Source organism: Diachasma alloeum, unplaced genomic scaffold (genome assembly GCF_001412515.2).
Source record: "Diachasma alloeum isolate Michigan unplaced genomic scaffold, Dall2.0 Dall_scaffold_00209, whole genome shotgun sequence".
Classification (NCBI taxonomy): domain Eukaryota; kingdom Metazoa; phylum Arthropoda; class Insecta; order Hymenoptera; family Braconidae; genus Diachasma; species Diachasma alloeum.
This window is the reverse complement of record NW_021680374.1, coordinates 1,043,703-1,054,796: the sequence shown is the minus strand read 5'-3', so window position 1 is coordinate 1,054,796 and position 11,094 is coordinate 1,043,703. Positions and strand designations below refer to the sequence as shown.

Genomic DNA, 11,094 nt, shown 5'->3' with positions numbered 1-11,094 from the left:
ACTAAAAATGGGAAATTAATAGTCTTAAATTAATCAGTTAATTATAAATCTTGGGTAAGAAATTAGAGTGCCCTTAAAGAATCTTTGAGCCTCAAGGCATCAAATAAACCTGTGAAAGAGTGAAGCAATCAGAGTCTTTAATTGCTCATCTGGCGAATTAATCCCAAAAATAAATCAATTCACAAATTAAAATGTCCTCTATTTTCAAATTTTTTTTATTGAACCCTAGAATTACACATGACAATGGATCTGCTGAACATCAGTGGAACTGCCGCAGCATTCAATTTATTTTCAACATTTGATGTCAATAGTGGAGTCTCCGGGGTTGTGAATATAACGTATTGCACGTCCAATTAACTGAAATGAAACATGAAAAAAAAATTGTAAAATGTGAAAATGGTAGATCGACGTCTCCTAATAAAACAAGGGTATTCAAATTTCCTTTTTAAAACGAGGGTATCTCAAAATTCATGTGAAAGCTTGTTCACATCCATTTCTAAGTCTCATGGAGCTCGCAAATCATTTTATTTCTCTTCCAATGTCAACTACTTCATGTTATTTGTACTTTTTGATGCCTTCATACCATTCATACAGTTGTCAAGAGAAGAAAAACGTGAGATTTCAGACGAGTTTTCATATGAATTATGAGATCCCTCGTTTTATTATGAAACGTTGAAATATGCGGTTGAGCACGAGGGTTCACTCACTTTGTTGTGGGCCTCCGAGATGGTTCAGATGCAGTGGGTGGTGGAGGTGGGCCCCTGCGTGCCAATTCCTCGAGGTAGCCCATGAGCAGTCGCGTGCGCTCGTGTGACGCCGCCTCGAGAACCAAAAATCTCCTGTCCTTCCTCAGTATATCCTCGATCTCCACTAATGACGCACTATTCTCCTGCACTTTTTTGTACGTCCTGTCAGTTATCAGCTTTGTCTCCTGGAGGAGTTCACGAAAGTCAGCTTTCGCTGCAACGAGCTTGTCTTTTATATACTCCTTGAATTCTTTCTCACACTTTCTGTCGCTCGACGAGAACTTTGTGTATCTGGGATCGTCTTTCAGTTGCTTCTTTATGTCCTTCCAGGAGGCTGTGAGCTCAGTTGATGCACCAACTTCGTCCAAAAGCTCGCGGAATTTGTCACGTTTTTTTCTTCCCAATTGTTCAATGTGCTCGTTGAACAGGCGCTCTTTCTCCTCTCGGTCGAGGCTCTCGGCCAATTCCCAACGGTGATCCTTTCGGAGCTGGCGTTTTGCCTCGCGCCAGGCTAGATCTCCATTTCTCACCTGAATAATTGAAATAAATTTACAGAATTTTTTCTCACAATATTTTTACTTTTTTCGTTTTACTTCATTCATTCAATTTTTTTTCGCAATAGAATTGGTTTTAAAGGTTTGGTTTGCTCTGTGTAGAGCAAATAGACCTTGTCAATTAACTTGAAAAGAATCAACGAGATGCTGAAATTGTCTTGCTTGTTCTGTTCTGTTCTCTTCTTCATAGAAATAGCCATTCTTACCAGATCAGCAAGTAATGCACTGAAATGTTGCACAGCCTCCGTATGCCTGTGATGCTGTCTCTCCTTATCCCTATCACGCAGATGTGTCGCAAGTGTTCGCTGCACCTCGCGCTCCCTCTCACGAAGACTAGCCTCAGCCCTTCTCTCTCGTTCGCGTTTGGCTTTTTCACGGTCCTCCTCAGAATCCGAGTGCTCATCGTTCTCGTAATTCTGTAACGATACCGTCTCCCAAATGTTAATGCAAACAGTTACGCAAGTAATTCGGTGGGACTACTAATTCGTGACTTCAGTGGATGAATTCAAAATCTGAGGCTCATTCAAAATGAAAAATTCAGTCAAGAATTCAACGAGTTAGTCAGCAAAATCACTTTCTTCAAATAAATAATCACATTTTAAACATTTTCATTCGTCATTAATGGAATAATAAAATGAAATGTGAAGTTCAGTCCAAACTAATACGATTCAATTTTTTTTTCAGTCTAATATGCTTTGAAATAAAAAAAGAATAATAAATAGTCCCAGTAAATGAATGGATTTCAACGAGTTAATCAACAAAATCACTCTCTTTAAACAAATAATCACAATTTAAACATTTTCATTCGTCATTAATGGAATAATAAAATAAAATATGAAGTTCAGTCCACACTAATATGCATTAAAATAAAAAAAGAATAATAAATAATCCCAGTAAATGAATAATTTGAATAAACAAATGGGCTCCGAAGCCCACTCATTAATTAATTCCCCTCCGGCCAAATTAGAAAATATAACCAACTCCACATTCCACCAAACTAAAAGAAAAACTTACGTCATTTTCCTTCTTCGTCAATTTATCCTCCGCCTCCTCAATCTCTCCACTCTCCTTCTCCACCTCCTTCTTGCTCTCCTTGCCATTCTCCTCAGTCGAATTATTACTCCTCCTCTTCTTCTCCTTATCCTTCTCCTTCCTCTCCTTCCTCTCCTCCTTCCTCTCCTTATCCTTCCTCTCCGACTTGTGATGGTCCTTGTCCCTGTGTCGATGATCCTTCTCCTTGTCCCTCTCCTTCTCCCTCTTCCTCTCGTCCTTCAACAGCCGCACGTAATCCCGAAACCAATCCTCCCTCGTTGTCGCCGAATCGACGAGACGATATCTCCAGTCACCCTCGAGCCGCTTCTTGCAGTCACTCCAGTGCGAATGTCTGTCGATGTCCTTGTGCTCCCTCAGCATCGTAATGAAATCCTTTTTCACCTGAAACGGTTTATTATCGTCATTAAAATCCACCTGATCCTGTCGTTTCCTGAGGCTTTCCTTAATAATTATCGAATTACATTGGTCCACTAGATTTAAGAATAATCGAGTTACACATGCACTTGACAATGCTCTCTCAATCATTCAAACGCATTCTGCCTCAGTGGATGGTCCAGACCTCACGAAGCATTTCAACACTTAAATAATTAACATTAATCACTATTCATTAACAAATTCATAACTTCATAAATAAATTCATCAATTCAACAATTCGTTACTTCAATTCATTACGAATGTTATTCGTTAAAAAAAACTGGACACTCCACTCGGCAAAAACCCGTCTAAAATCATGAAGTAGCACTAATCCCCCTGAAAAAAATTATGACACCGATTACATGCTGAAAAAAAAAAATGATTAAACGTACTCCCTGAGTCACCGCTAATCGATTAACGAAATGAACCGAGCACTCCACGGCTCGGATCCAATGTTCTCGATTAGCGGGGATTCAGATAGTCCCATTGCTCGTTCGAACATTCGAATCAGTCGTCCCAGCTGAAAATGAAAAAATCATTAGTGGATTAATCATGAAGCGCCGTGTGCATTTGAGAAGCACGATCCTAACACAATTATCAACTAATAATGAACAATTGTGAGATTGTGCTTCATTGTGGTGGATATCATCGCATTTGACACATATTGTACATAAAATTTGAGATTATCCAAGTCAGTTGGAACAACATGGTGTTCCGGACGTTGGCACATTTGTTCTTCAAGAGGTTTTTCAACATTCACAAAGTGCCCCCCTCATGTAAGCAAGAGTGATTAAGTATTTCTTAGTCATTCTTTTGTTACATTTATATCATCGTAACGAGTGGAATCTCTTAACCGACAATTTTAATCTGTTGTGAATGATCTCGCTACCTCATTTACCTCATCCCAATAGCATATAATTCCTGGGTAAAATAGTCTTCATTTTTCTCAAGTCTTTCAAAACGGGGTAACAAAATTGCTTGTTCTCTTTTTTTTTTTTTTTTTTCATTTCTTTGAAGTAACGAGGATTACGATTAATATACAAATACCGAGTTTTCGTTCATTCTCATGACTCTGGTTTGGAGTTAAGAATGCGGCGCGCGAGGATGTGCCAACAGTGTGCCGCGCAGTGTAGGTGGGGATGGATAAGATGACATCATCCAATGCCACCAACCAGCTTCAGAAGCCAATCCACATACGGAACCTGTCCTGCCCTGCCTCCTGACTGAAGTGGAGAGTTCAGAAACACATGAGTACATAAACGAACCGTCAATACTAGCAATTTTTCTTTTTTTTTTTTAATTTATCGACTAATTCACAATGTCAAAATTTCACTTTACCTCTCCCAACTAACGTCTATTGTTTTGTGGTTGTAAATGCGCACTGAGTGGTGCTTATCAGTGACACCTGAGGCTCAAGGCGTCAATTGGAAGAGAGTAATTTAAAAATTCTGCCTAGTTTTATTGTCCGCTTGGGTCCATTAAATCAATTCGTTTGCGTGAAAAATCTTACAATTTTAACAAAATAATAACGTACCTATGGCACCTGAAAGAATTATTATTTATGGCCTGGAAATAATGGGAGTTATCAGCACAGTTACGTTTTGCATTTGCTTTCTTATAATAACTTAATTATACGTTTCTTTTTTTTTTCGTCAGGGAATCGGGGGCATTTTGTTAGGCGACAGGATGATGTGGTGTGCATGGAGAGAAATTCTTTAGGAAAATTCTGGTGCCAGCACTGGAAAGGTGCAAAGTTGCCAGCTAGGGAAAATTCCAGAGCTGGCACTGGAAATAAGAATTTATTGGGATAGATTATTTATTTGAAATTTTCACAGAAACAATCAGAAATACTCAACAGCACTAGAATTTTTCTTTGCTGGTGAATTGTGGTTTTCCAGTACTGGGACTAGATTTTTTTCTGAGAAAATTCTCTTCGTGCATCTCCTCGAAAAAACTTTAGAGTATGAGAATGGGGTGAAGTAGAATTAATTAGGATGTGGAGGCTTCACGTACCTGCTCCCTTTTCGCTGTTTTCTCCTCTTTCTCTCGTTTTCTCACTTCTAAGATGTACTCGTTGAAGAGAGACTCACGCTCACGCATTTTTTCAACGTTCTTGAAACGCTCGTCGCGGCCGTGCTTCTGTGCAAAGTCGCTGAATGATGATCTGCAAGTGAAAATGTTTTTTTGTCATTTTGAACAATTCATGATTTTTTGGGAATTTTAAACGAATTGTTCATTCATTCGAGACGAGAATGGGGGAAAATATGTGGACTTAATATTTCCCATGAATTAATAAAATAAAATAAAATTGAAAGTAAACAGTAAATTATGAGGCTGAAAATTCTGGAATTAAAAACCAAAAAAAGAGAATTTTTGAACAATCTAAAATGTCATTTTTTTGAATAATGAATTAATATAATTGACATATTCTGTAACTCAATCAGCTGTTTTTACAATTAAACAAATATTTTTGACACGAAAAAGTCTAGAAATTTTCTCCCTTCAATCCTCTCACAAGACATGAAGAATGAACTTGTCGAATACATACTTTCCATGAAGATTAGCCTCCTCGAGAAGTTTCTGGAACTGATCCTTCCTCTCCTTCATCTTATTCCTCTTCTCCCTCCTCTCCTCCTCAGCCCGTTCCTTCACATACTTCTCGAACACTTGCTTGCGCTCCTTGGAGGTCAGCAGGAGATATCTTGGATCGAAGACTATCTTATGGAGTTCTTTTTCCCATGTGCTGAACGCCGAGACCTACGAATTAAAGAATTCACCAGAATAATTGACCAAAAAAATTCATCTGACAGTGAAATTAGGTAGAATGAACAATAACATTAACCAGAATGAGTGCAAAATATGAAAAAATAATAATTTTATCGCTTAATAATAACCCTTACATCTTTCTCAGCAAGCATATCCCTGAAGGATTTGATTCTCGTCTCGAGAGGTACGATAGCTCGTTCTCGAGCAGCTCGAACTTCTGCCTCAATGGCAGCCTCCTTCCCAATGTCGATGGTCTTCTTCTCCGTTTTCTCCTCAGCCTCATCGGCCTCGTCCTCTTCCTCCTGCACCTCCTTTGCTCCAATACCTGATCCCTCTGGATAAGAATGAAAAAAAATTCTTCATTTTATAATGCATAAAAAAATGCTAACAAATCACGAGAAATAATTACAATTCAGTAGCGAAGTGGTAAAACGATTTAAGTCGACTCATCTCCCAGTTGAGTTTTTGAAGTATATTTTCGAATCTAAGAGAGATAGCGAAATTTTCGTAATTACATTTGTTATAGGTCTCAATCGGCTCTACAAAAAAGGTTATAACAACAATTTCTCTATCTCCCTTAGATTCCGAGATATTCATTGAAAACTGACCAATAATCAAAACTGACTTATACCGTTTTACCACTTGGCTACTGAATTATTTATTCACGAATAAAATTGATAATTCACGAATAAAATTGTCATGCCACATCAAGTTTTTTCAAGAACTAGAAAAAATGCATAAAACATCTAAATTTTGTCGAACTATGTAATCCAATTGTCCCCATTCATGTGCGCCCGTTCTCCAATTACAAATATTTCACCGACGAACAGTGACATCATCCAAAGAGTACCGTACATTCCCGACTGAACCCCCTATTCACCAATAAATAAATAAACCAGTTAAAAACCTTTGGCTTCCTCCTGCCTGGCCTTTTTAGCAGGCGTGGGTTGCTCCTCATCGCTAGTGTCGCTGCTCTCCTCCACCCTGGTGTGCTTCTGCCCCCCGAGAGCCTCTGGCACAGTGGTCACCATCTTCTCGACATCAGATCTCCCGAGAAGATCGTCCGGCCTCTCCCACACAGAAATCCTCGACGATGGATTATAGAAGAAGACCCTGCCATCCCCAGTCCAGACGACGCACCAGGGAGTCCCTGGCACAGGAGTGCTGGATATGGGTCTCGATTTGTCCAGGGGTTTGGCCTCCTTGGGGGCCTCCTCCTTCTTGACCTTGGGCTCGCCCTCCTTGGTGGTTTCTTTGGTATCACTGGCCCCTTCTGGCTGCTTGTCAGTTTTGCTGCTGTCGATGCTCCCGCCAGGGGCTGCACTGCTCGTCGTGACACTGGCCTCTTCTGTTTTCTGCCTGATGGCATTCTTCGCTGCTTCGAAGTCCTTCAGGGCCTGGGGCTTCTCCCACACGGATTCACCAGCTTTGCTGTTGTAGTAGTAGGATCTGCCGTCGGGGGCTCGATGCTCTGTCCAGACAACTGCTGCTGCGACCAGGTCGGAGTCTAGCTGAGCCAGAACTGCTGGATCTTCTGAGGGTGTCTGTGGGGCTATCACTCCGTGGGGCATCTGCGGCATTCCCCAGCCGGCCTGAGGGGGCCCGTAACCTCCGAAGGGCTGGAAACCTGGTGGGGGCATGCCAAATGGAGCTGCACCAAATGGCGCTGACATTGGGGCTCCGTACTGGCTCGGCATGCGGTGCTGCATGGCCACCATGTTCGGCGGGGGCTGCAGCATGTTTGTGGGGGGTGCTGGCGTCGGGGCTACTGAGGGGGCGGAGACGGGAACTCCACCGTTGGGCACGGATTCCGGCGCTGGCTGGGGCTGCGGCGGCAGCGACTCTGGGCCCTCGGCTAGCAGGGGCGGGGGACCTGTCCCCGGGGGAGCTGTCGTCGCTGCGGGCGTCTCTGGCGGCGGTGTTTGCGCGGAGGGCTGCACCACTCGGCTCTCGGGGATTGACGACGGCTGCGTCTGCGGGGGAACTGACGCCGTCGAGTCGCGACCTGGCTGCTTTGCTGCACTGTGCACCAGTTGCTCCAGCTGAGGTTTTAAATGGGTTAGAATTTTTTGGGGGCTGCAGGGAATTTTATGGAGTTTCAGGGGAGTTTCGGGGCATTTCGAGATTGAGACACTATTTGTTACGGCAGTTTTAGGAGGAGTTGATGGAAGAGTTTTGGGGTATATCTTCGGCGAACGTTTTGGAAGAATAAGGAAAATTCAGGTGAAGGTTGAAATTTAGTTCTTTTTCGTTAGTCAATTTTTTTACGTAAAAGTTGGGGATTCATTTGAATTCTTGATAAAACTCGAATTTTCAGGATCTTTTGTCGTGGAAATATGAGGTATGCTGGTGATTTTAGAATAATTTAGGGAGAAAATTAACAAAAGTTGGAAATTTTAGCTTAATTTTTACGAAATTCTGGGGGAATCAGGAAAATTCAAATAAGTTGGGAAAGTTTGTTGTATCCCTATTTTAAAATTATGAATTTACTTGAATTCTATCTAAACGTAAAAAAATGCAGTGTCAATGACTCATCGAATTATCGATTAAATGGGATGAATCCTCTGAATGATTTTTTTTTGTTGAATATAAAAATTTAATGAAAGACGTGTATTTTTTATTCTCATACTTGAGGCTTGCATTTTTCTTTTTTTAATGAAAGGAAAATAGAGATTGAGATTTACCTGATCTTGGACCATAACTTTGACATTAGGTCCCTCTGGCTTGGTCCACGTTGTTTCTCTAGATCGAATATTGTAAAAATAAGACTTGCCATCAGGTGTCTTGGTTTCCACCCATACCTCGCCATTTAAATCCAGACCTGGAATGTTACTCGGTTGTTGTTGATTCTGTTGGGGTTGATTTTGCTGAGCTGGAATCTGCAGACAACAATAATTTCAGAAAAATATAATACGAAAATATTTTAAAAAAACCATTTCACCATTTTGCATTCACAAATTCAGTTTCGAAATAAATATTTCACCCACAAAACATTTACATCATCGAACAAATAAATCAATAAATGGAAATGTAACTCATAAATCGATAAGAATGGAGGGAGAAATCATAATTTCTTTCATTTTTGAGTGAATTAAAAATTTGAAAAGCTTCTTACGCTGTTCATGTTGGGTGGGCCCATCCCCGGAGGGCCGTAATGGCTGCCCTGGCCCATGGGTCCGTTCATCATGTGCGGTGGAGGCTGAAATCAGACATCCCCGTTAAAAATACAACCATTCATTGTCCATATGCATTCGCTTTCAAGTTTTCATTTTTTTCCAGTCCCCACCCTTTATCAATTGAGGTAAAGAAGTTTTTGTTTCAATAATGCCATATGGGCTACAAAGTTCTGGACATAAGTGGAATATAAAGTTGTATTAGTGAGAATCGTGAAGGGTTCTATCAAATAGAAATCATAGAAGTGATTACGGACGTTCGAAACATGTAAATATTATAAATATCTTTATAATGCAAAGTGAAACTCTTTTATTTATCTCGATATGAAATTATAATCTTATTTAAAAGAAGACGATGGGAGGTGAAAAGCCTGGTGAAGATGTAGAACAAAGACAACTTTGGTAACACCAAAGAAATAAATGAATGAATGAATGAATTGGTAAGAATAGCACCTAAAAATAGCAAAATCACATAAATATTTAAATTAAAATCTAGTAAAATCACATGAGTAGTTAAATTAAAAATGCGTAAAATCACGTAAATAATTAAATTGAAAATGAGTAAAATCACATGAGTACTTCGAAAAAAATGCAGTTGGAATAAATTTAAACTACAAAAAAAGGAGATAATCTCACCATTCCTGGTGGCCCCATCAAGTTAGGTGGTCCCATCATGTTGGGAGGCCCCATGGGTCCCCAGCTCGGGTCGAACGGTGGAGGTCCCCTGAACCTTGGTCCCGAGGGTGGAGGGCAGTTGGGCCTCGGTGGACCCTCGTAAGGATAGCCGTTGTTGGAGCCTCTGTACATCGGCCCTCGTGGACCAAATCCTCGACCCCTAAATCTCGGTGGGCCACCTCCACGCATGCCATACTCGAAGCCTCTGTCATGGGGACTTGAAGGGTACATTAGTGCACGCTCGAGGGATTTTTGTTAGAGAATAATACAGAGGGGAATTAATGGGACTTTTTTAATTTTTTATATTTCCTGAGGCAGTGGCAGGAATGGAATAATTCCCTGATTAAATCATACAATTAAGATGAATTTGGTCTGGTTTTGGAGAGTAAAAAAATGTCTTGGAAGCCAATTTTTTTTTAAGAAAACAATTTTTTTTTATTCGAGTCAAGAGAGAGAGTAGAGTCAAATCTGTGAATTTAATGAGATTTACATGAATGTTGTCTCGTTTTGGAGCAGATAAAAATGCTTTTAAATAGTGGAGCATTTTTTAAATCTTAAATTATGGACAATTAACAACACTGAATAGCTCCTGACTAAACGATCCAATTAGGACGACTCTACTCTCATTTAAAAGCCCCAGAAAACCCCCCGAAAACGCCTTAAAATTTGTTCAATTTCACTGTGCCAATCCCGAGTAATTAGCCCTTAAAAATCGTAAATTTCCTCATCCCAAGTTGATTTACTCAACTTAAAACTCCAATATCTCCGGACCAAATGATCCAATTTAGACAAATCAAATCTCATCTCAAAGCTTCGAAAACCCCCCAAAAAATGAGTGAAAATTTTCTCAATTCCACTCTGCCATTCTCGAGATATTAAAAATCAAGTCCCCCACTCCCCCAATTAATGATTCATTCACCTAAAGCCACCGCGACCCCGTGGCACAAAAGGCCTGTACTCCTCGTTCTCATAGCCGTACTCCTCGGACTCCTCCATGGGCTCCTCGGAGTGCTCCTGCTCCGAATTAACCGGTGCCTCCTGGGGCGGCATACTCGACTGCTCACTATTGCCCTCCATCTTACCCCCGTGAAAATCAATCATTCAGTTTCCTCAAACTCCAGAGCATCTATTTACACTCATCCATGAGCTCCGCAATCAACCGATTCCCCTAACGACACCCGATATTCGTAGAAACAATGCCAGTCAATCAAACACGTCGCTACGAAGCGATGAATTATCTATCGCAAGGGGGGAAAACACTCCTTCAGGCGAAAAAAATAACTCTCATTGGCTGACTTTGGTTAGCGCGACACTTTTGTCAACTTCCGCCTTCAATTGTCGATGCACTCACTCCTAGACAGGCTTTTGTTATTCCGCGAGCCTCTCACCAATTTATCACAGCTCCGCTTGTTTTTTCACTTTTTTTAACCCTTTGCTCTTATTTGTTTGAGGCCGACGCGAACAAAATGCCGGACTAGAGGGCCAACGAAATTAAAGCACGTCCTCATTGGCGACAAATGCAAAATACTCTGTGAAGTCGGTTTATATCGAAATGTATCGAAACTACTCGATCGCTCATTTCTCAATTGTGACTGGTCAGTCAGTGCCGTGAAGTTGGTCGCGAAAAAAACACGCGGCATTTGCAAATTCTTCACACTCACAAGTTATTCTTTACATGATTGTAGAAAAGTTCTCGTATTTATCGTGCGAGGA

The 11,094-nt window shown here is 40.8% G+C and overlaps 1 protein-coding gene across 3 annotated transcripts; it reads right to left on the bottom strand.

Annotated features, from left to right (window-relative positions):
* Nucleotides 1-194: 194 nt before the first annotated feature.
* LOC107036495 (transcription elongation regulator 1) lies at nt 195-10,893 on the bottom strand. Of its 3 annotated transcripts, none has more exons than XM_015254493.1 (12): nt 10,301-10,893; nt 9,343-9,598; nt 8,649-8,732; nt 8,218-8,412; nt 6,441-7,575; nt 5,668-5,867; nt 5,316-5,524; nt 4,781-4,931; nt 2,315-2,734; nt 1,507-1,716; nt 708-1,276; nt 195-357 (listed from the first exon to the last, which is right to left on the bottom strand). In XM_015254493.1, exons 1-12 carry the CDS (start codon nt 10,480-10,482, stop codon nt 354-356), a joined length of 3,615 nt encoding a protein of 1,204 aa, XP_015109979.1. In that variant the 5' UTR covers nt 10,483-10,893; the 3' UTR covers nt 195-353. The 3 variants fall into 3 exon arrangements, with proteins under 3 accessions (XP_015109979.1, XP_015109980.1, XP_015109981.1); XM_015254494.1 differs by having other exon boundaries at nt 9,343-9,586; XM_015254495.1 differs by lacking the exons at nt 8,649-8,732; nt 9,343-9,598; nt 10,301-10,893 and having other exon boundaries at nt 8,218-8,275; nt 8,335-8,412.
* Nucleotides 10,894-11,094: the final 201 nt, after the last annotated feature.